Below are 26,882 nucleotides of genomic sequence, written 5' to 3' on the forward strand. Positions count from 1 at the left end.
TGATTTTTAAATTTCAATTAAATGAAACTTTTCTTATATAAACTAAAAAAAATATCTTTTATCGTAAAAAAAGCATTTGTTATCTTAAACTCAAAAATAAACCGAAATAACTGTGAATATAAACTTTGTATATATAATGAAATGTCTTTTAAATATTATATAATATTCTTACTGTAAATTTATCATAAGATTGTTTAAAACGTAAAAGTATATATAAATATTTATCGTGATATCTTTTTTAATTGTACAATTTAGCAATTTTTGGGAGAATATAGTCTGTTAAGAGTGTTTGAAAAGTAAATATTTTAAAATGTTTGGGGCGAAATAAAAATAAAGACAGAATGAGTTTGCATAAGTATATTTTTTACAAAATTAAAGAAAATAATATACATGTTTCTATGAAAGGATCTAGTCCATAGACGAGGTATAACATAGAGCTAATAGTCAATGCATTTCTGTTATATGATTTAATGATTTCGTGATTCTTAATTTCACAAATTTATCACAAAATAAGATCAGAGCATTAACAGCAATTGAAATTAAAACTCCAGTGCATAATGAAAATAATTTTATTTGGAAAATATATATAGTCTGGTTCGCTAATCGTATGTTTTTCCAAAATGTTTACATAATCAAATTATATCGTGAAATATCTACAAAATTTAAGAGTGTTTTAAAAATGTACAAAAGTTATTCATTGATTCACATATGTAGGATATGTCTAATATGTAATACTTCTCAGTCAACAGTAGTATGTATGTTGAACAAGGACATTTTATACCTTGTTTATACAAAATATAAGCTCTTTGGTATAGCCACAGATAAGACTAAAATGGTAAAGAAGTTTATGGTTTACAGGCTTCTAAAACATGCGACGCAAAAATAAATAGTAGATATCAAATCTATCTCATACCTGGTTTATGCTTGTATTATTATTATTAAAGGTGGATGTGTGTGAAAGAAAAACGAGATCACTTAATTTGCAGTACTAACAAAGAACATTATAATAATTAAGTGTATTCGTTGGTGATGTGTCTTCTTTAATGGTTTAATTACCTTTGAACTTTGAAATGCTAAGAAAAGATTAGTGACAGTAACTCTCGCGTTTTATCTAATGTCAATATTTATTAAAAATGCAGTAAGCAGTAATAGTGATAGTTGACGAAGAGTTAAGTTGTTGCGTAGGTATATAGTTACGACTACACTTGGACTGTCTCATTACATCTATATGAATAAAAAGCACAAGTGTCAAGGGTGAATTGTTTGATTTATTCGTAAGTTTGGATTATATCAAAGTGATGTTTCAATTTTTTCTAGCTTATAATGTTTTTTTGTTACTTTATAGTTAGATTTATAAAACTGTTTGTGAATATTATTTATGGACTAATTTTGTGGTACGTAATATAACAGTTTGTGTAATTTAATTTATGATATACTATCCTTTTCATAATATTTTTTGTTTACATCTGTACTATTCATCATTAAAAAAGTTCATCAAAAAATTTTTTTTTCTTTGTGCTATTTCATTATATTATTAATATCTATAGATTTTGTAATCTGACATTTTCTTGTTTGTTATTTTTTTAATATTTTGGAGATATCTATATATTTGCTTCTTATGTTTAACAGGTTCTTGTGACGACTGTGTAAAAACAGTCAGTCTTACATACTGCGATCATGGAACAAATGATTGCTCTGAGTACTCAAAATCCATTAACTTTATTAGTAAAGTTTGGGATGATGGCTTGGAATGATACTTGTGGCAATGAGAATTGTTCTGGACATGGAGAATGTCATAATGGTACTTGTTTATGCGAGGTAATATTTTAATTGTAATTCATTATAATTAGATAATATTTAGTCCATTTCTTGTACTTTTGACTATAGTTTTTATGTTTTTTTCATAGATTCAGTTTGATGGATTAGAATGTCATGTTCCAAATTTAAGTTACTACATTGCATTCGCAACTATATTCTTTATGCTGGCATTTGTATGTCTAATACAACTGATTATGTGTATCATCGCAGAATGGCAGAAAATGAAAGCACCATCTTTTCTTAGAGCTTGTAGAGTCACAACACAAAAAGTTTTATATTTTATTGTATTTCTCGCATCATTGATAAGAGGAGCATATTTTACATCGCCGGTAAATATTATACAAAATGTATTATTAAAGATCTTAAATCTTCTTTAAATAATGATAAAATATTAAACTTATCTTTTGATAGACTGCATTTAAAGAAGGATGGTCCAGAAGTTTATTATCTGCATATTATCCACTTGTTTTAAGTGGATCCTCTTTAATTGTTTGTTTCTGGGCTGAAGTATTTCACTTAAGAAATATGTCATGGGACAAACCACAGTTTCTTTCAAAATCATTCATAGGTTTTGCTGTGTTTAATGTATTAACATACTCTCTGCTTTTAGCAGAATTTATTGTTACTCAAATATATTCCCAAGAAGATCAGGTGAATTAAATAAAAATATATATAGTAGTGGACTTTTAACCACTTGCGCTAGAAAGAAGTGTCACGCATGTCAAGATGCTTTTGTTCCAAAATCGTCAGTGACGTGTATACCACGTCGATAGGTATTTCTCGCAGAAATAAAAATGATGTGTGCTGCACGTCGACTAACAGTCAGATCGTTCGTTTGTAATAATCTATCATATAGTAGTAGATTATTAATAAATAAAATGCTATTGTTGCCGTGAGTATTTATTGATATCCATATAAAATTCTTTATGTAAGACCCTACCAATGCGCTGAGACACTGCTTAAAAGATTGCACTCGCAGACGTGGTGAGGCGACAAAGTAACATGTTATATTGTAGCGCACGGCACGCGCAACTGTGAGTTTATTGGTAGCGCAAGTGGCTAATTATTTTTTAGTTCCTAGGTAATCTGTTACTACACTATCAGTAATTTTAATTCATTATACTCAAAATGATCTTTTTCAGAGCTTTTACACCCATGTTTTTAATGGTTGCTATGCAGTGCTCTTGTTTATTGTTGTGATATTTTTCTTAATTTATGGAGTGGAAGTGTACTTTAAAGTAAGTTTTTTGAAATTTTTATTATAAATAATGAATAAATAAGCATTCTATTAAAGTAACTTTGTCTTAGATTCGAGGTGGTTTCTTGAATGATTATCAAAATAGTACAATTTTGAATAAACGTACAGTCTCTGATTTAAAAGTTAATGCTGAAGAACAAGTTACTGCAAAATTATTTGATCCAGTTCCAAGTACATCACAATTATCTCAAGTGCAAGAACAAATAAATATTTCTCAATTGCATCAGTCACGTGTAGGATTATTATCACAAGCTTTCATGTTATTTATTATTGTTGGATTTTTATGCAGTGAAACACTTAGCGAATTCTGGAAAGCAAAGTAAATATGAAGATAATGTCTTAATTGGATATAATTACATTCTTTTATACTTAATAATTATTCATTACATATTTTTTATTACAGAGTTCCTTTATATAGTAGGAATTGTCATGATATTGTTTTCCGTATTATTGAAGTAGGCGTAATATTATGGTTTCCATGTGTGCTATGGAATTGTTTTAGGTTTGTATTGTGTATTATTTATTAATAAATAATATAATAATATAAAAGTATGTTGATATAAAATTCCATAAACATGCTATTTTAATTTTTTGTTATTTTGATTATTATTTAAATATAATTATTTTTCATTTCATTTTAGTCCTGAACAGCTGTGGATTTTAAATCCAAAGCGTCTTTTGAAACGATTAGATCATTCGAAATACATGAAAGAAATAGAATTACAAGATAAAAATGCAGAACAAGATACTGCACTTTTTTCGGATGGAACATCAATTAACAGCAAAGATTGTTGGATCTGTTACGATAGTGAAAGGCAAGATGCTGGTCCATTAATACAACCTTGCCAATGTAGAGGTGATGTGAGTGCAGTTCATCACAATTGTTTGCGCCGATGGTTGGTCGAGGTAAAATATAAAATATTTTCATTTTGTAGAGGTACTTATCATGTTATCATATGTGCACTATGCATTTCAGAGTTCTATAAATGCTGACAGTCTTACTTGCAAAGTGTGTGGTACAAATTACAATGTTGAACATGCAAGTAAATTGGACTGGCAAAATGGTATAACTTCTCGTCATTGTTTGCAAACTATGGCCATTGTCACAACCATGTGTGGATCATCAGCTGCTGCTTGGACTCTCATTCAATTAGTAGAAGGTCCAATTATCAGAATGCTTGCAGCTGGTACTGCATTGTTGATTATGTATGTTTGTATAAGGTAAATTATTAATAAATATTGATATTTATGTTCACTCTACATGTATCGTTATATATTATATTTATGAGAAAATTTATTTTTAGGTTTTTAAGCTTAAACACAGTTGTGGCATATCAACGTGCCAAAATTTCATCTTTAAATATTATTAGTTCTGATAGTAACGGAAATGCACATGTTTCAACTATTAGTCATACAGTTTGTGTAGACTTGGCAAAATCTGAAACAGCCACGATATAATCGATATTTGATCATTAATGATGTAAGGTATATTTTGTCTTTATTTGTAAGAAAATTTAGCAAACAAAGCTAGAAAGAAATTTTTGCAATTACATGCATGTAAAAAGTATGCAAAATTGCATATATCATACATTGAACATTTTTCTACCATTCTTTATCTAAGAGTTAATGTTGGTAGTTATTTAACGAATTGTGGAAATCACACAATAATCTACTACTCTTTTAACAATTAGATTCTCAAATATTTTTATGGTTTACAACTAGTCTGTTAATAAGTTACCATAAATTTAAATCTTGTCTATTACTTTCAGTTTTGGCAACAAATATATACTTTCATTATTCAAAACAATATTTTTAGAATGGAAATGAAAAAATAATTTTGAAAAGAGCATTCTTTTATATAAAAATTATATATTGTATATTATTTAAGCAAAATAGTTTAGTTTTGAGTTTGCAAATATGTAACTTTAAATTTAGATTATAAATTGAGATATGCAAAATGGTAATAGTTGAAATAAATATAATTTTGTAGAATGGAATGTTACCATTATAAAAATAACGAGCACATATCTAATTTTATGTTGTTTTTGAAACTAATATGCTTTTTGGTGTAAGAGTGGAAAAACAAAATGTTTTCCTTTTACTGCAGCATTAAATGCACATAATTGGCTCAATGTTTATTGTGGAATGTTATAAGAAAAAATATAATATATGCAATAGTATATGCGATAGATCATTCTAATTATAAAAATTTGTTTATGACATGAACGCGCAGTTTGCATACGTACTACATGTATGGTTTTATGAAATCCAGAAATATTATGAATAATGATAAATATTTTATAAATAATTCATTGACGCGTGACAGTTCCAAGTAAATAAAATACGAATTGTTTCCGCGATATATGAATTTCATGTTTGAAAATACTCGTATTTCATATGTCTCTTAGTTTTATAGAATGTATATATAGTATCATAATTAACGAGTGATATATATTTCCATTTCTTGGAAAGAAATATGTTATGTAATATTGTAATACTAACAATCATTCTTCGCTGCATTTTTTGTAGTAGTACAAAAATATTCTAGTTTTAATAACTTATTATAAAGCTAACATGCTATTACGCGCGGGGTAGTTTTACTAATAACTGTTAAAAGATATATTTGTAAGTGTTAATAATTAGTAATCCCTTGTTAAGTAATACTGATAAAAGTATCTGTTTAATGTAAAGTGTTAAACTATTGTGATCAAAAAATAACATTATCATATATATTTTTTTATTATAAATCGGCTAATGTAAGAAATTTATATTGAAAGTATATGTTGTTTAAACAATTATATTATAAATTACCTTATATTATAAATATGTTTAAATTTAATTTAACTAATTTATTTTTCAAAATTCTAAAATTCAAAATTTTTGATATATGTTATCATTTCCATTGCCCTGCGGATGAAACTTAAGCATGTTGTTTTCTAATACATTATTTGATAGAACTAAAAAATACTATAGAAATGTAAAAAAACTATAAGTAAATATTAATATCAGCACTATAAGTATATTCAGGTAGAGAAAAATAATAATAAGCGCGAAGATACAGACTGTACAATGTCCAAGTTGATTATTAAATAAAAAGGCCAAAATAAAATTACATTATTCATTGTTAATTTTATTGTTATGTTTACAATACTTAACAATGTTATGTACCAAATTAAAATACTGATTATTAAAAGATAAAGTAATTTTTGATCAATGAATGTGGAAGAGCAGATTATAATGAAGTGTCTGATTTTAGGAATGATTCTGAGTACCTTTTATTACTATATTATTTTTTAGATCATTATTTAGGTACGTATAAGGAATACATTTTACCAATTAAATTCAATATTTAATAATAAGTAATATAATTATAAATATACAGATACAACAGAATTTAAAATATCGTTTAATATGAACTACTAATTTCATATTTATATTCTTTTCCGACATTAGATCTGCTCTGACTGTGCAATAATATTACCTGTTGCCATGTGTAAGTGTAAATGTTTGCTCCAGGTTACTTCTTGAGACTGAGGTTCTGTATATTGATGGATAAATTTTAAATGCAGTTTTTTTTTGTTCAACCTACGCTGAAACACAGTATGTATTCTATACAAAATGTAATTTAAAAGTAATAAATAAAAATCACAGATTTTTTCTGAAGAGTAGTATTGTATGAAATAAAATAATAAAAGTTTTACCTGCGATGCCTGCAATTGCTTCCGAAGCAAAATATTTGACATCCACGTCACTGTCTGTATTGAGCTTATCAAGTACAGGTTTTACTTGAGCTTGTACAGCACAAGGTTCAAGATAAGGTCCAATTTTTTGAAGAGTTTTAGCAACATTAAATCGTACATTAGCAACATTATCAGTGGCCATTCCTAAGACAGTCGGAAGCATCACCCTCGTTGTTATTTCTTGACCACATACTTCTGCCAATACCTAGGGAAAGCGAATGATAGAAAAATTATAAATTACTATATAAAAAATGAAATAATTTACTTACATTGATGCAGAATAAACATGTCATTCTGTGAAGATAGTTTTGATCCCTTGACATTGCTAAAACCTTAGGTATTACAGTATTCTGTGCCCATTCAGGGCCGAATTTTTCTACCAGTTTTTTCAAGTTTAACGTAGCTGCCTCTCTGATGGCATAAACGTGATCTACTAACCAAGTCATACATAAGGAATTTAGTTTTTCATCAAAGAATTCTACCCCAAGTTGTCCAGCTAGCAATGGCATGTATCTAGGACATATAAATAAATATATATATATATATATATATATGTACATTACACTTTACATTATATAAAAAAAGTTTAATTTCAATAATTTCTATATTAACATCATAATATATTTGAAAAATTCTTACTCTATGATGGCATATCTTACACGCCATTTCGAATCTTCGGCTAATTCTACAATAGCTGGTAGAAGAGATTGTGAAAGTTGTTGTATGCCAATAACTTCGTTAACACATTCTAAATTGCTGATAATATTTAAGCGAACTTCTGAACATTCATCTCTGAGTTGTGATAAAAATAATGGTAACAAATGTTCGATTGTACTGCAAATTTAAGAAATTTAGTATTATTATTACATTATTTCAAACATATTTATATAATTAAATAAATATATATATATATTTACTTGTATTTTCCAAGTATTGGACTAAGACCCATTATAACACTCGCTAAAGCTGATTTTACATGTTGGTTTGGATCTGATACAAGTTCTTTAACTATTGGTAATATTTGTGTCATAATGATAGATTCTTGATTGGATTTATCAAGATTCTGGCAAAAGTCGCGCACTTTGTCAGCTGCTGCAGCTCGAACTTCAGCTTCGATATCTTTTAATAGTACTTGAAATGCTGGTACAAGATCTGTTTTTGTAATTTCTGGACCTACAGCTTTTTGAAGCTGTAAATAAAAATTGAAGTTGATTAAAATTAATCAAAATTAATATTATTTAAATATTTACTACAAATAAGAAAAATATGTAAAAATAGCTTACATCTGTGAATTTATCTGCGACCATATAACGTACACGCCACGACTGATCACTTGCACATTGTCTAAGTGTAGGCATAACTAATTGCTCTACATCTTCTTGTGGTAATAATGCTGCAATGCTAACACAAGCTTCAATTGCCAAGAGACGTACTGAATCCTATAAAATATGATGTAAATATTAATGATATGAATATTTTAAAATTAATAGAATAATTGTTTGTTATGTATTATCTTACTTGTTCATCTTGAGCCAAAATAACAAACATCGGAATTAAATCTGCCTTTACATATTCAATTTCCATAACTTTTGCAAATTCACCTAAATGTGAAGCAGCAGATCGTCGTGCCATTGGAGTGTCATCTTGACATAAGTTACGGAAGTGGTTTCGTAAACATGCTAAAAAACAAAAAGAAGAGGAAGACAATTTATATTTATATAAGGAAACAGAGAACAAATCTTTTTATATTTCCTAAAATCTAAATTATCTTTATGTTCTACCTTTAACTGATGGATTAACACGTTGGTAGCAGACACTAAATAAACCACATGCTGATGTTCTTGATGTAAACCAATCTCCTGTTGCCAAACGATGTATCAAAGGAACAAATTGCTCCTCCAAATCTGTTGAGCTATGTTGAGCAGCAATAGTTCTTAAAGACTCCACTGCTTTATCTCGAACTACAGTTTCTTCAACTGTTGCCAAACTCTCCAAAGGTTTCTGTATTAAAATAAATTTTTATTACAAAGTTTACTAATAATGAACTTTTTGTTAAGTATTATCTTAAATATCTAAAGTATAATCTTAAATGTCTCAAGCTAAATGTTATCTCTATTGTAATCAATTTCTTTTGTTTCAAGTATACAATGATAAAAATAATATGCTAGCATTAATGTTCCAAAGTAATTATCTATTATTTGAAACACTATATGCATATGCATAATTATGCAAACATGATTTGTTATAATATAGCACATGCTTTATATGAATTACAATTATGAAAAATGATTCTATGACAATGAAAAAAAGTTAACTGATTTAATATCTATTTACTGGATTAATTACTAACTTATATACTGTATACAGGCGTCTTTTGTCTAAATATTATTGTTAGTTCAGCTGTTGAATGAAAAATAAATAACGATATATACCAATAAACAATGTACATATTCTGGACCTCCTACAAGAGGAGTAAATTGTCCAAGTTGTTCTGCCAAAGCTAGCAGAACTTCATCCTCATCATACATAGACTCAGTTAGAAATGGTATTAATTCGCTGCGTGTTCGTTCAATGCCTAATGCAAGGGCAATCGTAGATAATTTCTTTATTGAGTTCAGCCGTAACTGTAACAAGAAAAATTCCATAAATGTGCAGGTCAAGCCTCTATGATTCACTCATTATCATCACCAATGCCTCCCTTTTTCAAGTAACAAAATATATCTCTCCAAATTGAAGTTTTGAATTTTCAAAGCTTTTAACGTGAGCATTGTTATACAAATAGATCATAATATTGAATGTATTGATATTGAAAAGAGAATATTTAGGATGACAGGAGACTAAAGGAATACTCTATCGAATTGTACGCTACCACTGTAGCCGCCTTGACACTCTGTTTTTTCTAGTGACTGCAGGCGGTACAGCAAGTCTATTACTTTGCAATTATAAAATATAGATTTCGAGCATTTTTAGAATCACCTGTACATCTTCGTTTTTTAGTTCGTCGATCAAAACAGCTATCGGATAAAGACTGTCGTCCGTAGTAGAGTCGCTCGCTGCCATTTTGCTGCCGATCACACCAGAGCTTGGAAACTCCCGTGTGTTCAAGTAGTGTTCACATTACTGCGCCATCTGATGGTTGTTACTATTACAGAGAACTAGCGGCACATGTAAAATCTTTTCTTCGTCTTCTTCTTCTGCGAAAGAAAAATCTATTCTGTCACATATTTCATCTCGATTTACAGTAACGTTTGAATTATGTTTAATAAATCAATTTACAATTACTTTATACTTTCAATGGGTTCGTATGTTTTAAAATAGGGTGAAATGACTTTTTCTTTTTATTAGGTGTCAAGAAGTTTGCATATTATTAATGACATTTATCTTCTATTGTATGGTCCTATCTTATAATTTTATTTTAAAGAAATAATAATATAATGAATTGCAAAACATAAAAGATGATAATTTTTATATGAATATATGTTTGTACCATAATCAATTTTTTAAGATTATATAATAGTATATATATATATATATATATATAGGTTTGATTTTTTGTAAGTGAAATATGAAACATAATAGAAAGTGTTTCATTGAAAAATGTTTTATAGCCACTACATTCACATCCTTGAAAACATAATATTATCATCTTTTTCTTCTTCTTTTTATCAGTTAATTCGTCTACATTTGCTTTTATCATCTCCAGTTTGATCATCCGATCAACAATAGTATTTTTTCATAAATATTCTGGTATTTTGAATTTAACGAATAACTAGTTAGTCAATGAATGGGAAAAGAAATAAAAAAAAAAGAGATATGAAGTACATGTTCCAGTTTCGATAAGCAATTACTCCTTTTACAATCTTTTCATTAGGATATCGTTGTTTTTTTATTATAATTACTGTGTCAATGTAAGCAACAATGTTTATTTCTTTTTGTTGGATATCCATTTTTTATTTTTTCGTAAGTAAAATATTTCTTAGTACTAATATGCAAAATGTATGTATAAAAAATGTCTTTAATGTATGTATAATATAATCTTAAGAGATAATGATTTTAATCGTGCAAATAAAAAATATATATACATACGTCTTTTTTCGGAGTTCTTTTTTTTATGAAAATATATACGTCTTATCAGTATGTACATAATAATCTGCTATTTATATAGGGCAACAACGTATGGGACTATCACATCTTGTTTAACGAATCAGTATTGCGCGATTCAATGCTTCTGACAAAGATATAATACTTATTTTATTAGTGAAAGAGCTGTAACAGTTATACAAAAACGTTGAGAGCATTGTTCATACCAAATATGAAGTGGGCACAATATTAATGAGAAATGATAAAAATGAGATAAAAATAACAAGGTAATAATTTTATTATCGAAAATTTAAAGTTGGCAGAAAGAAGACACGTGTACATCGGCAAGCAAAACGAATAGTCGAAACTAAATAACGTGTAAGTATACATCATTTATTACGTCGGTTATCAAATGATATTCCGTTCGTTGTATATATATTAGTAGCTAATAACCATGCTCCCTTATAGTGTGGTTAAATTTATTTCGATTTAAGCAGGTGCCCTACATTCTTACTTAATAACTTACAATTTCTTGTTCGAACGATTTTTCTCAATTTATTTAATTGATTAGTCAAGCTATATACATTGATTTTTATTTGTGGCATTTTTTATTTCACAGTTTTTATTCACAGCATCTTTCGCCCAGAATTTCCACCTTTAGAAAGTATAATTTCATTAAGTTATGTATCATCATACAAACCGCATTCAAGTTCTTAAAACCAAAGAAATCTTATCATTGAACAAATTCTGAACTGAATAAAACATATTTGGAAGGAGATAATCTTCTCCTTACATCTCGGCTTATTTAGTCGTATCCAAAGATAATTTCCCTTTTCTTAGAGCGCACAATAGAAAATCGAGTAGTAGTCCAGAGAAAATCGAAATATATTAAGATGTCTCACTCGATATTTGACGAAGTAAAAGTATTCGAAGATACGGACGAAAACACAGACGTAATCAAAAGTTTCATTAAAACAGAGCATGAATCAACGGAAGAACCGTTCTGTGTTCTTGATGTTGCTGACGTGATGCAGAAACATCAAAATTGGATCGCGAAGATGCCAAGAATTGTCCCACATTATGGTAACATAAGAGTTCTCGATCTCGAATCTATTAGTCTGAAATGTTCCATTCCTGTTATTATAGTACATCTGATAATTCAGAAGTATTCAAAAAGATATGTCTTTTTTCTAGAGAACGTTATATTAATGTTATTATCGTACCATTCATCAGATATTATCTGTATCACTCAGGCATAAAATTTAGAAATAACGTAATATTTTATTATTAATTCGTAAAATTCAAATATAACATTGTTTGCAAATTATATCACAAAGGATGTAAAACATTTTTATTATTACTTAATATTTCCTGTTATTAAAGACAGGTGGATCCTTTTCGCTTGAGATAATGAAATTAAAAGTGAAATCAAAATCTAGAAATTATTGTATACAAGAATATGTAACTTATCATTCATTCTTAATATGGTTTGGTATTTTAGCCGTCAAGTGCAATGCCGATCCGTTTCTCCTAAAGATTTTGGCAGTTATGAATGTCAATTTCGATTGTGCATCCCAAGTATATCTTCAACCAATTTTTCTTAAATGATACAATATTATTATAGTTACATCTACATGCAAAATACGTTAAGTTCTGTCACCATTTTTTTTTAGCAAGAAATACGAATGGTAATGAAACTAGGAGTGTCTCCAAACAGGATAATCTTTGCGAATCCGGCTAAGTGGACCACCCATATTAAATTCGCCAAAACGATGAATGTAGAAAAAATGACCGTCGACAGCGAGATGGAAATCATTAAGATAAAGGACATATTTCCGGAAGCGAAGTAAGTGCAGCAGCGATAAATCAGATTTACTTTAATGAACTATACAATATTTTAGAACGACTTCATTGAAATAATCTTTATTATTTTTTTCACAATCAATAGAGTAATCATTCGTATTCGATGTGACGCCAAAAATGTTCTGGTATCACTTGGAACAAAATTCGGTTGCGATCCGGACGAAGAAGCAGTTCGATTGATACATTTGACAAAAAGCCTTGGTTTAAAATTATGGGGCTTTAGTTTCCATGTCGGCTATCTATGTTCTGAATCAGACGCTTACGTTAGAGGAATCAGAACGTGTAAGAAACTAATCTCGATTGCTAAAGAAATTGGATGTAAAGACGTTCAACTGATCGATATCGGCGGTGGATTTCCTGGCAACAGAGGATACTCTATCGACGAGGTGAGCTTTTGCTAGATTTCGAATTGAGCCGCATAAAAGTCAAACTGAACAACTCCAGTTCTCATAAAGTTATCAATTTCACATCATTCAATGATATCTATGTAGGTTCACAATTAGTATTCAAATTTCATAAATTTATTATTATTTGTAAATGCCAAAAACGGTTTAAAAGTAAATGTTAGCAATTGTCATTTTTCTATGCATTTTAATTTATTGAGTTGATCAGCGTTATGCATGCGTGACTCGATCCAGACTCACACCTTAATTCATATTTGTTTCTTTTGTTGAATTGCTGAATTGGTTAAATTTGCATTATCGTTTCGAAAACACTCAGGTGGCAAGACGTATTAACAACGAGATCGAGGACATCGACCCGAGTATCTCGATCATCAGCGAGCCGGGACAATATTATGCAACATCGGCATATACTTTGGTGTCACTCGTGCACACAAAGAGGGTTGTTCGTCAGGCGGATGGAATGGTTAGAATGTATTATATGAATTGTGGAGTGTTCAACGGTTTTATAGAGGAAATGTTGAACTTAAAAGAGAGACTACCGATACCAGTGTATAAGGTAGAATTATTAATATTCCGTATAGTATAGAATACAGAATTGGGAGTCAAATATCTCCTCCTTTAAGCCCCTGTTCAAATGATTCGGTTGATTCGTGTCAAGAACTTATCGATATTATAATCTGAAAAATTTCTTACGATCATAAGTAAAGGAACAATTTATTTCAAGTTGTGCTGAAATCGACAAATTGTTTTCTTTACGCTGTGAACTTATTATTAAAGCTATATTTGGTTATATTTAGTCTAAATAACAGCTAGCATTAGCAGCTTCTAACGTTAGGGATAACCAGCTGGGTACAATTGGGCACAGGGATGAACTCTAAGTCCTATGTCCTATCGACTTCCGTATTTTATGTAATATATTTTAGCCAGCGAGCGATGCGAAATTCCTTTCATACGTTTGGGGTCCGACCTGTGACTCTATGGATTGTATCTTGAAAAATGTAATGTTGCCAGAATTTCACCAAGGTGATTGGTTAGCCTGGATGGATATTGGATCTTATAGCATATGTCTCAGTTCTCCATTCAATGGTTTTGCTCCGCCGAAAGTACATCCGTGTGCTAGAAAAAGCCAATGGTTGGTATAAACGTGTGGAGTAAGTTACAGTAATAAATGTAAAAAAGAATTTGAAATATTCTAGATTGTTTTTTTTTTAGGAAAAAATTTATTGATTACACAAAGAGAATGCAAAAATCGCAGGAATAACGGAGGCCGGAATAAACTAATAAAAACCAATTGATATGGACATTGTTAGATATTGCTTCGAACTTAACTTTATTTATAAAATTATGCGGGGAATTATGTATGGAATTGCAAAAATTTATGGTGAACTTATTTGATTGTAAATATAATAATATATTAGATTCCAGAATTTTAAGTGTGTAAATAAAATATTTCCCAGTCTTGTATAATATGAAAAAGACGTATGTAAATATAATTAATTCTTAAAAGACGACGATTTTATTCGTGTATATAAAAAATGTATGGGTGCATACTTTTTCGGCATAGTTTTGTATGAAAATACGCAGGTTGAGTTACATAAAAGTTCATCCTGAAAGACTTTCAATAATCTTAATTATATCGATAAATGTTTGAGACAAAATTTGATTGTCTTCAGGGTTATATGTCATTAGTGTCCACGTATGTGGGTAAATTTTAGGTCAGCATTGCCTCTTTCGGTAGAATCATGTATTTTTTAAGACATTAATTCATGCAGCTGGAGATTCTCTATAACAAAATTACTATCCCACTTATGTCCAGCAGCTATTAGTTTAGTCGATATTTTGGCTTTTATTTTGTAAGATTTATCGCATGAAAGAAGGAAAACAAATATAAAAGTAGTGCCTTGCGTTTTTTTGTCTTTCATACGATAAGTTTCACAGAATAAAAGTTAAAATAACTATTAAGTTAAAAGCTTTCCGGCATAAGTAAGTTAATTACTTACTAGTTTTACGCTTATAGAATATAATATCCACACTTAAAGAGAAGCTCATACATGAGAATACGTTTTCCCTGTAGCTATTTAACTTTTATCTGAAATGTTCTGCGGAATAATTAACAGTATCGAAAATACATAGTCTTCAACTTTAAGGTGACACATCCTGTATGCCTTTTTTTAGTATATAGTTATATAATAATTTCTTACTTATATCAGGTAACGTAGTATGAACAAGCAGTATGAAACTATCGTACTTTGTTTAAGGACTCGATATTAGGTGGTTCAATACTGCTGAGAGAAATGAAATATATATTCGAATTGTTGAGAAAATAGTTGTGACAATTATACGTTATTGAAGCAACGTTAAACACATACATAAAACAAACTATATAAATGACGATCAGAAATCAAATATAAAATATAAATATAAATATAAAATATATAAAGTGGGTACAGTATTAATAAAAAATTAAAGAATAATAAGGTAACTACTATATTGTTATAAATTTAAAGTTGATAAGAAGAAGATACGTATACATTGCCAAACAGAAACAGCAGTCAAAACTAAATAACGTGCAAAGATATATAATTTATTACGTCAGCTATCAAATAATATCATCTTCATCGCATATACCTATATAAATTAGTAGCTAACAATGATGTTCCCTCGTAGTTTCCCCTCATAGTTCCCCCAGTGTTTTCACAAAGTGAATTTTTTCAATGTACTTAATTGATCAGTTAAGCTAATCCCAATCTTTCAGATATTAATTTTTATTTGTGATATCTTTCATTTCACAGTTCTTATTTGCAGTAATTCCTCTTCAAAATTGTCACTACCAATAATTGCACTTTTTTCGTTTTGCATCATCATACAAATGGTATTCAAGTTTTTAAAATCAAAGGAAAATTATTGAACAAATTGTGAACCAAATCAAATTTATATCCGGAAGGAAATAATTTTATCCTTATGTCGCAGCTTAATGTAAAGGAAATTTCAGTTTTTCCAGAGTACACAACATCCAGGGAAAATTCGAATCTATTAAGATGTCACACTCGATCTATGACGAAGTGAAAGTATTCGAAGATACGGACGAAAATACAGACATAATCAAAAGTTTTATTAAAACAGAGCATGAATCAACGGAAGAACCGTTCTGTGTTCTTGATGTTGCTGACGTGATGCAGAAACATCAAAATTGGATCGCGAAGATGCCAAGAATTGTCCCATATTATGGTAAAATAAGAGTTCTCGATCTCGAATCTATTAGTCTGAAATGTTCTATTCCTGTTAGTATAGTACATCTGATAATTTAGAAGTATTCAAAAAGATATGTCTTTTTTCTAGAGAACGTTATATTAATGTTATTATCGTACCATTCATCAGATATTATTTGTATCACTCAGGCATAAAATTCAGAAATAACACGGACGAAATATTTTATTATTAATTCGTAAAATTCAAATATAACATTGTTTGCAAATTATATCACAAAGGATGTAAAACATTTTTATTATTACTTAATATTTCCTGTTATTAAAGACAGGTAGATCCTTTTCGCTTGAGATAATGAAATTAAAAGTGAAATCAAAATCTAGAAATTATTGTATACAAGAATATGTAACTTATCATTCATTCTTAATATGGTTTGGTATTTTAGCCGTCAAGTGCAATGCCGATCCGTTTCTCCTAAAGATTTTGGCAGTTATGAATGTCAATTTCGATTGTGCATCCCAAGTATATCTTCAACCAATTTTTCTTAAATGATACAATATTATTATAGTTACATCTACATGCAAAATACGTTAAGTTCTGCCACCATTTTTTTTTAGCAAGAAATACGAATGGTAATGAAACTAGGAGTGTCTCCAAACAGGATAATCTTTGCGAATCCGGCTAAGTGGACCACCCATATTAAATTCGCCAAAACGATGAATGTAAAAAAAATGACCGTCGACAGCGAGATGGAAATCATTAAGATAAAGGACATTTTTCCGGAAGCGAAGTAAGCGCAGCAGCGATAAATCAGATTTACTTTAATGAACTATACAATATTTTAGAACGACTTCATTGAAATAATCTTTATTATTTTTTTCACAATCAATAGAGTAATCATTCGTATTCGATGTGACGCCAAAAATGTTCTGGTATCACTTGGAACAAAATTCGGTTGCGATCCGGACGAAGAAGCAGTTCGATTGATACATTTGACAAAAAGCCTTGGTTTAAAATTATGGGGCTTTAGTTTCCATGTCGGCAGTCTATGTTCTGAATCAGACGCTTACGTTAGAGGAATCAGAACGTGTAAGAAACTAATCTCGATTGCTAAAGAAATTGGATGTAAAGACGTTCAATTGATCGATATCGGCGGTGGATTTCCTGGTAACAGAGGAAACTCTATCGACGAGGTGAGCTTTTGCTAGATTTCGAATTGAGCCGCATAAAAGTCAAACTGAACAACTCCAGTTCTCATAAAGTTATCAATTTCACATCATTCAATGATATCTATGTAGGTTCACAATTAGTATTCAAATTTCATAAATTTATTATTATTTGTAAATCCCAAAAACGGTTTAAAAGTAAATGTTAGCAATTGTCATTTTTCTATGCATTTTAATTTATTGAGTTGATCAATGTCATGCATGCGTGACTCGATCGAAACTCATACTTTACCTTAATTCGTATTTGTTTCTTTTGTCGAATTGCTGAATTGGTTAAATTTGCATTATCGTTTCGGAAACACTCAGATTGCAAGATGTATTAACAACGAGATCGAGGACATCGACCCGAGTATCTCGATCATCAGCGAGCCGGGACAATATTATGCAACATCGGCATACACTTTGGTGTCACTCGTGCACACAAAGAAGGTTGTTCGTCAGGCGAATGGAATGGTTAGAATGTATTATATGAATTGTGGAGTGTACAACGGTTTTATAGAGGAAATGTTGAACTTAAAAGAGAGACTACCGATACCAGTGTATAAGGTAGAATTATTAATAATCCATATAATATAGAATACAGAATTGGAATCCAAATATCTTCTCCCTTAAGTCCTTATTCAAATGATTCGGTTGATTCGTGTCAAGAACTTATCGATATTATAATCTGAAAAATTTCTTACGATCATAAGTAAAGGGACAATTTATTTCAAGTTGTGCTGAAATCGACAGTTGTGCTGTGAACTTATTATTAAAGCTATATTTGGTTATATTTAGTCTAAATAACAGCTAGCATTAGCAGCTTCTAACGTTAGGGATAACCAGCTGGGTACAATTGGGCACAGGGATGAACTCTAAGTCCTATGTCCTATCGACTTCCGTATTTTATGTAATATATTTTAGCCAGCGAGCGATGCGAAATTCCTTTCATACGTTTGGGGTCCTACCTTAGACTCTATGGATTGTATCTTGAAAAATGTAATGCTGCCAGAATTTCACCAAGGTGATTGGTTAGCCTGGATGGATATTGGATCCTATAGCATATGTCTCAGTACTTCATTCAATGGTTTTGCACCGCCGAAAGTACATCCGTGTGCTAGAAAAAGCCAATGGTTGGTATAAACGTGTGGAGTAAGTTACAAAATAAATGTAAAAAGGTATTTGAAATATTCTAGATTGTTTTTTTCTAGGAAAAAATTTATTGATTACACAAAGAGAATGCAAAAATCGCAGGAATAACGGAGTGGAGAATAGATTAATAAGGACCAGTCAATAACGATATGGTTAGATACTATTTCGAACTTAAATTTACTTATAAAATTATTTATTGAATTACAATACTTATATGATGTATTTATTTTGTTATAAATATCGTAATATATTACATTCTTCAATTTTAAATGTATGAAAAATAAAAGTATTTTGTTGGAACCATAACGTACTGCCTTATTTATGTACATTAATTAATGTGACTAATGTATGTGCATACAGAATTATGTTTATAGCAATGCATTCTTGTTCATCATTTGTTCGACACTGAAAATATGTATTTTATTATAAAATTTATTTATCGTATTAATGTAGAATAAAATTGCATTATATTATTATAAGCTTCTGTTGACAGAGGTTTAGCCATTGATAAATACTTTTATTAAAATAGAATGAATGGATTACGACAAATACGTTTTCCATTAGTTAATCGTAATAACTTTTCGGTATTTTACATTTTTATTGCTTACAGATTGATCTTACGTATTATCATCGTATAGAAATAAATCTTTTCTTCGTAAAATGTTGTGCCATGTCTTTGCGCTTTAAATAAATGCCATATTATTGTCGTGATTTATTATGGTTTACAAAATCAATCCACCTATATAAATAAGATTTTATGTAAATAAATGAAGCATAAAGATTAAACAAACGAAAGTATTTTTTAAATGAATGCACTTACTCTTTTGCAGTGTTACATAAGCCTGGTTGAAGTTTACTCGTTGTTTCAGTTTCGTAAATGTCTTGTTGATCTATGATATCTTGTCGTGGATGTTCTGATTTTGCCAATGAGTCTCTTACCTTTGGAAACACAAAAATAATTATATTTTTAATGATTCCTTAATTATTGTCAGACATCGTTCTGATTATATTCTTTAACATACTTCTTCCGCGGCTTGTAGTACACGGATCAAATTTCTGCCTGCTAATTTTTCAAGTTCCTCTCTGGTCCATTTTGGATTCACATCACTTTCGTAGATGCGATCGAATAAGTCTGGATATTTAGAAACATCTTCCAAACCTTCTGGCATTCTGAAATATGTTATTCATACTCCTATGAATCCTGCTTATTTCTATAACATTAAACTTTGCGATTTGTAGTATTGGCGTTATACTTACGATCCTACACCATCGTAGTCCGCTCCAATACCAACATGATCAGCTCCGATAAGATTACGAATGTAATTAATGTGATCTACAAAAAGGCAAATAGATAACTATTTACGATAAGGACAGTAATTTGTTAAGGATACCTGTCTTGAAACTTTAATTCAATTTTGTTAAGTGAAACAAGTCGAGTGAATAGGAAATGCGTTTAATTCAATGTGCAATTATGATAAACTTTATATAGAAATGCAATCGAAATTATCATGTGAACGAAATTAAATAATATTTCTGAAATTAAATATTACACCAAACATGAGATTGAAGTTTTTCGAATGTCATACCTACAACGTCTTGGATAGTTGCGTTCCTCGAACAATTGCAATTTACAAAATTTGAATAGAAGTTTACCATTACGATACCATTGTTTTCTTTCTGAAAATGCGCGCAAAATTATATTTTATTGTTACACAATTTCATGAACCATTTAGGATAACAATAAAGATCTACTTACAACCATGTAGAGGACATCGTCAGGCACGTTACGGTAGTTACGGCAAACGCTAAAGGCAGATGAATGGGAGAACATAATAGGAGCTTTCGTTATTGAAAGTGTTTTTCTCATAACGTTATGAGACACATGCGCTAAATCGACCAACATTCCTAATCGATTCATTTCGTAGACGATAGCCTATAATTGAAATATAAAATTCATACAGTTTTAAAATGGACATAAGAAGAAGAAATTAATGAAATTTGACGTACTTCACCAAATTTCGTAAGGTTGTGGACAGACGTGTCGTCCACCACCGATGCGTCAGCCCTTCGTTAAAAAAAAACACGTTTATTAATTTTTTTGAAGTTATTTTTTTTTATAGATAAAATATGAAAAGATTATTTATCCATTATCGCAAAATATATGTCTGCTAAGAAATATTTTATTTCTTCAATAGAAAATTTTACTTTTATGAATTCGATTTTCTAGTCAATATTAAAGTTCGATGACATATTAAAACTTTTTGGATCGATCAAAAATGTAATATACCATGGAGTGTTGCACATATGAGTCAGCGTCATGTAACGCACACCGAGTTCGTAGTAGAGCCGGAGAACAGCCAAACTAGAATCAATAGAGTGACCACCTTCGACACCGATCAAAGAAGCAATTTTTCCATCATTCCATGCTTGTTCGATATGCTTAGCTTCCGTTACGAACTGCAAGTAGTTTGGATATCTAGCGACTAATCTTTTGATAACATCGATTTGTCTCATTGTCAGTGGCACTGCATCCTTGAATTGCGATGAGCAATCAACGTACGCTGCCCAGAACTGAAATTTATTTATACTCTCATTATTATTATTATACAAATTAAAAAAATTTAAGGACTAGAATTACACATTAATAAAACTTGGAACCTCATAATTTACTTTACTACCATAATATAAAATATCGATCGCGTTGACATTAATACCGGAGACGATGAGAAGTATACAAACTAGTGATAATACAATCTACAGTATGATGTAATAGTATTTCCCATACATACTATAGTCTAGCAGTTCTTTTTTTATTTTAGCTTATTATGAATTTTATATCTAATTGTATTTTAGCTATTAAATGGGAGGCACTATTTATGTGCCATATAGCGAATAGCTATAACTATGTTTCATATAATGGAAAATTATTGCGTGAATCATGTAGACATGAATCGATTATCGCATTTCTATAGTTTCTGATAAGTATAACTCAACGAAATGTTAACCATTAATATTTCCAGTTATATTATCAATTAATTCTCAAATATCATATATCAAACGTCATATATTAATTATAAATGAGTAAAAATAAGTTTGAAAAAGAATAAAGAGATTAACAAAATTTACGCCCGTAGAAACTACGCGCAAAACGAAATTCATGCATTATCACATGCCAGTCTGATATTGCAACAAAACGTATTTCGACATGTGGTCTAAAATGATAAGAGGCTTTGTGTTAATTAACAACGAACGAAAATCCATCAGTCAATTAATCTATTTCAAGATATATGTGATAGAATGAAGATTCGAATGATAATCTGTCTTTTGTATTTGCAGTGTTTTCACTTACTTGTGCACCTATTTTTCCTTTTTTCAAACGGACAAGATCAGTGTAACATGATTTGCATACGTTTTTACCCCATAATTCATCGTCGGTCAGGTTTTGTGTGAAGTTGAAATTGTCTAAGTTGTTGTTCAATAATTTGTACAAGTTGTGAGGCAAATCATTGTGGCTGAAATAAAGAATTAAAAATCACATTAGATATATACAAACTAAAATACAAAAAAGAAGATCTGTCTCAGTAAAGATTAGTAAATACTAATCCAATTAAATACAATAATCTGTTGTTATATTTCAAGCCTCGTATAATCATCATTTATTAATTAATACTTCAACTTATCTGCATATTAATTCACTATGGTAACAATCGATCATACCAGCCTGTAACTGATTAATAATAAAAATTTATTTATCGATATTAATATCGATAGTAGTCTTTCGCTAGCGATGCTCCCTAATTATTACAATAAATTATAGACCCAAATTATAGATAACATTTATTAAAGCGTGTATGCACAGTTTTTTTTTTTATAAAATCCCTTATGTTTTCAAAAATTTTTCATTACTGTATATTAATATTTATATATTTACCGTATATTTTGTGTTTTTTATTATGATGATAATATTTCAGATCACTTACCCGTCGATGAGTGGTGCCGACGTAAGAGCGTCGCTTCCTTTGAAACTGCTAATGCTTAATCCAACGCTTAGGCCAATTAGCAACAGTAACAGCGACGAGCTCACCGCAACACTCACGTAAATCATCTTCTTCGTGCAGTACTTGGCTAAGCAGTCTGGACAACATTCAACAACAGTTACTTCGCGGATACTGACAAAGGCTCTTGTATGTTGCTGACATTATATGTTACAGAGCAATCGATAATTTTCTGTTTGAATGCGCCAATGATTGATTAGAGGCAATTATACGTATCGAACTACTTGTAGTTCAGGATGACATTTGATATATTTACTTACTCACAAATTAAATTTTTTCATATCAGATAATATAAATCAGACGAGAAGTAATCTGATGTAAAACAATTTACAGATAGTATTCAATAATTTTCAGATTACATGAAATTTAATATTTAATTTCGTGATATAATTAAATACACATGTTGTATGATAATTTTAATCGGTAACGCTAAAGCAAAAAGTTCATCGAACCGTACAGAGGATTTTTGTAATTGGATATGTCAAATAACCCGCATTACCCTCATTAATATCAAGTAATGTAATAAATTTGTAAATATTAATAAAAAATGATATTTATTTATTAATTTCAATATGTTATTGAAGTGGAAAAATGCAAAGCAAAATGTTTACACATTTAATGATCTCTATTATTAGATTAAATTAAAAGGATATTTATACCTAAACATGATTGATAATTTTTTACGTAATTCTCTGTTATAAACTTCACATGAAGGAAGAAACGAAAAAAGTGAGGATGCCGAGGTTGTTAGATTGTATTTGATAACAATACCGTGATAGTTTGATAACAATAATGCAATACGTTTCTTTTCAATACGTTTGTTACATACATGTTTCAGGAAGGAGTATTTTATACCGAGTTTAGGAATCATAGTACTAATAGTGCATATACATGTATATTTACATACTAATATTTATAAAATTCTATCAAATTACGCACAGGTTGTTTCCTTCACTAAACTGGCCAAACTAGTTTTATTGTACTCTCAATGAGCTCTCGTAAGCAACTGACTCGCTGAGAACCCTTTCAAATCAAATCTTTACACGCACAGTAAATACAGAGGTCACTCAAAACCTAACATTCTTATCTTATTATCCCTTTATCTCTTTGATTTGATTAAGTTAACCATAGACTTTTTAATTTCTTGGGGTTAAGAAATTTAAATTTAAAGAATTCTCAAATTGGAAATAATTATATCGTATAAATTTTTAACGCAAATTATAATTAAAGTTTTAAATTAATAAATTACTTGTTTCTTTAAATTACTCCAGTCATTAGAATACTTTTAAATAGTTTAATGTTATTTATGTAACGTTTATCAAAATTAAAAAGACAGTAATTAATATACGTCTTTACGAAGCTGCATTATTAAAATTTATTAAGACAATATAATGTTATATAGCACACGTGTACACATATAGCAGGTTACTTTATTACATAATGGAATGATATAATGTAATATAATAAACGTGTAATATATAGACATGTAACTTATTAGCAAATAGGATTAATTGTAGGAAGGATGTAATTACACGAAAATTTTCGAGTTCATTAACGTTTACAGTAGCGTAATGGAGATTTAGCATATGTGAGCAATGACAAACGATCCAATGCGTCTGTAGAATGATTAATTCACCCATAGTAGATGTAGAGTGGAACGTTTCTTCGGTGACACTATTCACTCCCATCTTCTGAAGATAACTCGTTCAGCTACGTCTTTAACGTGCAATTTCTGTTCACGCCACGCTATCTGCATATATAAGCGAACATAATAGGGTCCAATAGATTACTCTTTCATACATTCCAGATTTTGCTTCAAGATATTTATTCATATTCCTGTTTGGATTCAAAGTTCGTACGTTGTCTTCTGTTTACTAAAGTATGTCGAGTGTCGTAAATATATTACATACTATAGCAAAAAGATGGTAATGTTTCAGTTTTATGACTCTATAAAGGTATCAAGAGTAATAAACGCTGCATTGGTTGAGACAATAAGTACAGTACGCTGCGTAACGTATTACGCGTGTTATATCACAGTAGCATCTGGTTTAATTTGCTAGTTACATTTATAAAAATGTAAAAATAATTGAAGATAATAAATAATTTTTTTGTCATTCGATCAGTTATTATAACATTAAACGAATTGTTGCCATATGCAATGTACGATATAGAACTTGCAAAATAGTATAATTTATTGTTTTTTTCATAAGAAGAATAAATAGTTTTGGGATTATTTTTTAATTTCTATAAACATCATATTATTTATGTACTCGATATTTTATGTAATATTGACTAATATATATGGATTGAATTGCAGTAATTAAATTTCCCGCACTTTCAATCACTAACTAGAAACGCTGAAGGAAGTCACGTGATTTATAGATTTAGTAAAAACGCTTGCTGCGTAGATATGTTCAAAGTAATATTAGTGAAGTACAAAAAATAAGAATAAAAATAGTTAATAATTTTATGCTTTCTGAGTAACAAAAATATTAAATATTAATCTAAACGCTAGTAAACATTTTTGATAACGCTTGAATCTAAAGTACTAATTGTTAATTAATGTTATAAGTGTGTTAATTTTTTTAATACAGGTAAAAATAATGTACGACAAAATTAATTTTCATAATGAATGCAATTCATAATGTGTTTTCATTTCAAATTAAATACTATAGTTAGTATCCTATTTAATGAAACTTTTCAAGTAGGTATCAAATAACCTGTGAAAGTAGTTTAAATGTAATACATAAGGAAAGGAATAAACTAAATTGATAACAATGACGGACACTGTATATAAATATATGAAAACACAAAACAGACCTTATAGTATTAATGACTTAGTTTCAAATCTTCATAACGAATATGGCAAAACAGCTGTACAAAAAGCTATAGATAAATTGGTTGCTGAAGGAAAGATATTTGAAAAAGTAAGATATTCATTATTAATATAAGAGTACATTAATTTAACCAAAAGATTTTTGCATCAGGTTTATGGAAAACAGAAGATCTATTGTCCAGTGCAGGATACATCTCACGATATGGATGAATTAATGAGGATGAACAGAGAATTACAAAGTCATGCAAATGAAGTTGAAGGCAAGTATCAAGAGCTTCAAGAAGAAATTAAAGTACAGGAGGCTTTATTGTTATCTATAAAGTCCTCCATTACAATCGAAGAAGCAAAGAAACAGAAAGTTAAGCTTAAAGAAAGAATTGAAGTATTGACAAATAAATTGGATGGACTAATGGAAGCAAGTGGTACTGAAGATTTAACTGAAACCAAAAGAAAAGCAGAGGAAGCACTAAATGAATATTCACGTGAATATTCAAAACGGAAACGCCTATGCACTGATATTTTAGATTGTATATTGGATAACTATCCTAGTAGTAAAACAGAGTTATACGAGGAAATAGGAATAGATCTAAAAATTGTTTAATGACACGTGTGTTATAAATTCTTTAATGTAATAAAATATAAATTGTACTTAACATTATCAATTTTATTTTATTTATATGTGAGGTATATGTTTGTATATATATTTGTATATATATTTGTATATGTATTTGTATATGTATTTGTATATGTATTTGTATATGTATTTGTATATGTAATAATTTAGATTAATTTATATTTTAAGCTATTTTCTAGTAACTAATAATTATTGTTATAAGTCACTTTTTGTGTAATTTATAGATTTATTTATTATAATACTTTATAAATGATAAAATTATTTATTTATATTTGCAGATGGTAATGTACATCTCTATAACTTACCGTAACATATGGATTTTAATGCTTTCGTATTATACTCTATGTGTATTCTATTCATACACATTGTCACTTGATAAAAATTATTATTCTACTTCATTTATATTACTTTAATAAACATATTATTATTTAATATTCAATTTCTATTTTTTATGCAGAATATTTTTCCTCCATTATTTCTGTTTCTCTCAGCACATATCATTCATTAAGATATATCTATTATAAGGGAAATAGAATATTTTATATAAAATATAATGGTGTATATAAATGTTATATAGAGACATGCATAACATACTCCACCATGGGATTTTTTATATCAATCATTAAGAAA

General features: G+C 29.3%; 6 protein-coding genes and 1 long non-coding RNA gene across 15 annotated transcripts; 4 read left to right on the forward strand and 3 right to left on the reverse strand.

Annotated features, from left to right (window-relative positions):
- Positions 1-342: 342 nt before the first annotated feature.
- LOC143303639 (uncharacterized) lies at positions 343-1,053 on the reverse strand. The gene is made up of 2 exons (XR_013060150.1): positions 914-1,053; positions 343-827 (listed from the first exon to the last, which is right to left on the reverse strand). It is a non-coding gene; the product is annotated as an uncharacterized LOC143303639 (long non-coding RNA).
- On the forward strand, positions 956-6,188 carry LOC117161535 (uncharacterized). 4 transcript variants are annotated; one of them, XM_033343143.2, is made up of 11 exons: positions 956-1,274; positions 1,346-1,394; positions 1,630-1,818; positions 1,908-2,147; positions 2,230-2,469; positions 2,961-3,056; positions 3,127-3,395; positions 3,480-3,578; positions 3,718-3,982; positions 4,053-4,297; positions 4,381-6,188. In XM_033343143.2, exons 3-11 carry the CDS (start codon positions 1,678-1,680, stop codon positions 4,532-4,534), a joined length of 1,749 nt encoding a protein of 582 aa, XP_033199034.1. In that variant the 5' UTR covers positions 956-1,274; positions 1,346-1,394; positions 1,630-1,677; the 3' UTR covers positions 4,535-6,188. The 4 variants fall into 4 exon arrangements, with proteins under 4 accessions (XP_033199034.1, XP_033199033.1, XP_076480827.1 ...); XM_033343142.2 differs by lacking the exon at positions 1,346-1,394; XM_076624712.1 differs by lacking the exon at positions 1,346-1,394 and having other exon boundaries at positions 956-1,185.
- On the reverse strand, positions 6,181-9,946 carry Pp2A-29B (Protein phosphatase PP2A regulatory subunit A). Of its 2 annotated transcripts, none has more exons than XM_033343140.2 (10): positions 9,793-9,946; positions 9,249-9,440; positions 8,598-8,817; positions 8,335-8,495; positions 8,100-8,255; positions 7,734-8,005; positions 7,456-7,650; positions 7,086-7,329; positions 6,778-7,021; positions 6,181-6,661 (listed from the first exon to the last, which is right to left on the reverse strand). In XM_033343140.2, exons 1-10 carry the CDS (start codon positions 9,874-9,876, stop codon positions 6,657-6,659), a joined length of 1,773 nt encoding a protein of 590 aa, XP_033199031.1. In that variant the 5' UTR covers positions 9,877-9,946; the 3' UTR covers positions 6,181-6,656. The 2 variants fall into 2 exon arrangements, with proteins under 2 accessions (XP_033199031.1, XP_033199032.1); XM_033343141.2 differs by having other exon boundaries at positions 6,181-6,666.
- Positions 9,947-11,176: 1,230 nt separating this feature from the next.
- LOC117161587 (ornithine decarboxylase 2-like) lies at positions 11,177-14,596 on the forward strand. Of its 2 annotated transcripts, XM_033343237.2 has the most exons (8): positions 11,177-11,274; positions 11,737-11,979; positions 12,398-12,474; positions 12,570-12,742; positions 12,845-13,145; positions 13,480-13,719; positions 14,087-14,295; positions 14,376-14,596. In XM_033343237.2, the coding sequence occupies exons 2-8, from the start codon at positions 11,790-11,792 to the stop codon at positions 14,422-14,424; spliced, it is 1,239 nt and encodes a 412-aa protein (XP_033199128.2). In that variant the 5' UTR covers positions 11,177-11,274; positions 11,737-11,789; the 3' UTR covers positions 14,425-14,596. The 2 variants fall into 2 exon arrangements, with proteins under 2 accessions (XP_033199128.2, XP_076482738.1); XM_076626623.1 differs by lacking the exons at positions 11,177-11,274; positions 11,737-11,979 and adding an exon at positions 12,205-12,283.
- A 789-nt stretch (positions 14,597-15,385) lies between these two features.
- Positions 15,386-19,033, forward strand: LOC117161569 (ornithine decarboxylase 2-like). The gene is made up of 8 exons (XM_033343203.2): positions 15,386-15,641; positions 16,156-16,391; positions 16,816-16,892; positions 16,988-17,160; positions 17,263-17,563; positions 17,903-18,142; positions 18,500-18,708; positions 18,787-19,033. The coding sequence occupies exons 2-8, from the start codon at positions 16,202-16,204 to the stop codon at positions 18,833-18,835; spliced, it is 1,239 nt and encodes a 412-aa protein (XP_033199094.2). The 5' UTR covers positions 15,386-15,641; positions 16,156-16,201; the 3' UTR covers positions 18,836-19,033.
- LOC117161568 (dipeptidase 1) lies at positions 18,904-24,563 on the reverse strand. Of its 2 annotated transcripts, none has more exons than XM_033343199.2 (11): positions 24,419-24,563; positions 22,708-22,861; positions 22,077-22,239; positions 21,015-21,298; positions 20,735-20,792; positions 20,484-20,660; positions 20,314-20,404; positions 19,985-20,060; positions 19,750-19,897; positions 19,548-19,666; positions 18,904-19,466 (listed from the first exon to the last, which is right to left on the reverse strand). In XM_033343199.2, the coding sequence occupies exons 1-11, from the start codon at positions 24,468-24,470 to the stop codon at positions 19,427-19,429; spliced, it is 1,362 nt and encodes a 453-aa protein (XP_033199090.1). In that variant the 5' UTR covers positions 24,471-24,563; the 3' UTR covers positions 18,904-19,426. The 2 variants fall into 2 exon arrangements, with proteins under 2 accessions (XP_033199090.1, XP_033199093.1); XM_033343202.2 differs by lacking the exon at positions 24,419-24,563 and adding an exon at positions 23,722-23,849.
- Positions 24,564-25,177: 614 nt separating this feature from the next.
- On the forward strand, positions 25,178-26,276 carry LOC117161577 (homologous-pairing protein 2 homolog). Of its 3 annotated transcripts, none has more exons than XM_033343214.2 (3): positions 25,178-25,376; positions 25,488-25,709; positions 25,770-26,276. In XM_033343214.2, exons 2-3 carry the CDS (start codon positions 25,560-25,562, stop codon positions 26,217-26,219), a joined length of 600 nt encoding a protein of 199 aa, XP_033199105.1. In that variant the 5' UTR covers positions 25,178-25,376; positions 25,488-25,559; the 3' UTR covers positions 26,220-26,276. The 3 variants fall into 3 exon arrangements, with proteins under 3 accessions (XP_033199105.1, XP_033199104.1, XP_076480068.1); XM_033343213.2 differs by having other exon boundaries at positions 25,491-25,709; XM_076623953.1 differs by lacking the exon at positions 25,178-25,376 and having other exon boundaries at positions 25,415-25,709.
- The last annotated feature ends 606 nt before the right edge of the window (positions 26,277-26,882 follow it).

Source organism: Bombus vancouverensis, chromosome 2, assembly GCF_051014615.1.
Source record: "Bombus vancouverensis nearcticus chromosome 2, iyBomVanc1_principal, whole genome shotgun sequence".
Classification (NCBI taxonomy): domain Eukaryota; kingdom Metazoa; phylum Arthropoda; class Insecta; order Hymenoptera; family Apidae; genus Bombus; species Bombus vancouverensis.

Bases quoted from the DNA above. Each gene is read 5' to 3' on its own strand.
- LOC117161535 (XM_033343143.2), top strand. From the start codon at position 1,678: ATGGAACAAATGATTGCTCTGAGTACTCAAAATCCATTAACTTTATTA. The intron at 2,148-2,229 runs GTAAATATTATA...ATCTTTTGATAG, and splicing joins GAGCATATTTTACATCGCCG to ACTGCATTTAAAGAAGGATG. The intron at 3,396-3,479 runs GTAAATATGAAG...TTTTTATTACAG, and splicing joins AGCGAATTCTGGAAAGCAAA to AGTTCCTTTATATAGTAGGA.
- Pp2A-29B (XM_033343140.2), bottom strand. From the start codon at position 9,876: ATGGCAGCGAGCGACTCTACTACGGACGACAGTCTTTATCCGATAGCT. The intron at 7,651-7,733 runs GTAAATATATAT...TTAAATTTGCAG, and splicing joins CCAATACTTGGAAAATACAA to TACAATCGAACATTTGTTAC. The intron at 7,022-7,085 runs GTAAGTAAATTA...CGCTTTCCCTAG, and splicing joins CATGTTTATTCTGCATCAAT to GTATTGGCAGAAGTATGTGG.
- LOC117161587 (XM_033343237.2), top strand. From the start codon at position 11,790: ATGTCTCACTCGATATTTGACGAAGTAAAAGTATTCGAAGATACGGAC. The intron at 13,720-14,086 runs GTAGAATTATTA...AATATATTTTAG, and splicing joins TACCGATACCAGTGTATAAG to CCAGCGAGCGATGCGAAATT. The intron at 14,296-14,375 runs GTTGGTATAAAC...TTTTTTTTTTAG, and splicing joins TGTGCTAGAAAAAGCCAATG to GAAAAAATTTATTGATTACA.
- LOC117161569 (XM_033343203.2), top strand. From the start codon at position 16,202: ATGTCACACTCGATCTATGACGAAGTGAAAGTATTCGAAGATACGGAC. The intron at 16,893-16,987 runs GTATATCTTCAA...ATTTTTTTTTAG, and splicing joins ATTTCGATTGTGCATCCCAA to CAAGAAATACGAATGGTAAT. The intron at 18,709-18,786 runs GTTGGTATAAAC...GTTTTTTTCTAG, and splicing joins TGTGCTAGAAAAAGCCAATG to GAAAAAATTTATTGATTACA.
- LOC117161568 (XM_033343199.2), bottom strand. From the start codon at position 24,470: ATGGGAGTGAATAGTGTCACCGAAGAAACGTTCCACTCTACATCTACT. The intron at 22,240-22,707 runs GTAAGTGATCTG...TCTTTATTTCAG, and splicing joins TCGGCACCACTCATCGACGG to CCACAATGATTTGCCTCACA. The intron at 20,661-20,734 runs GTACGTCAAATT...TTTCAATTATAG, and splicing joins ACCTTACGAAATTTGGTGAA to GCTATCGTCTACGAAATGAA.
- LOC117161577 (XM_033343214.2), top strand. From the start codon at position 25,560: ATGACGGACACTGTATATAAATATATGAAAACACAAAACAGACCTTAT. The intron at 25,710-25,769 runs GTAAGATATTCA...TTTTTGCATCAG, and splicing joins AAGGAAAGATATTTGAAAAA to GTTTATGGAAAACAGAAGAT.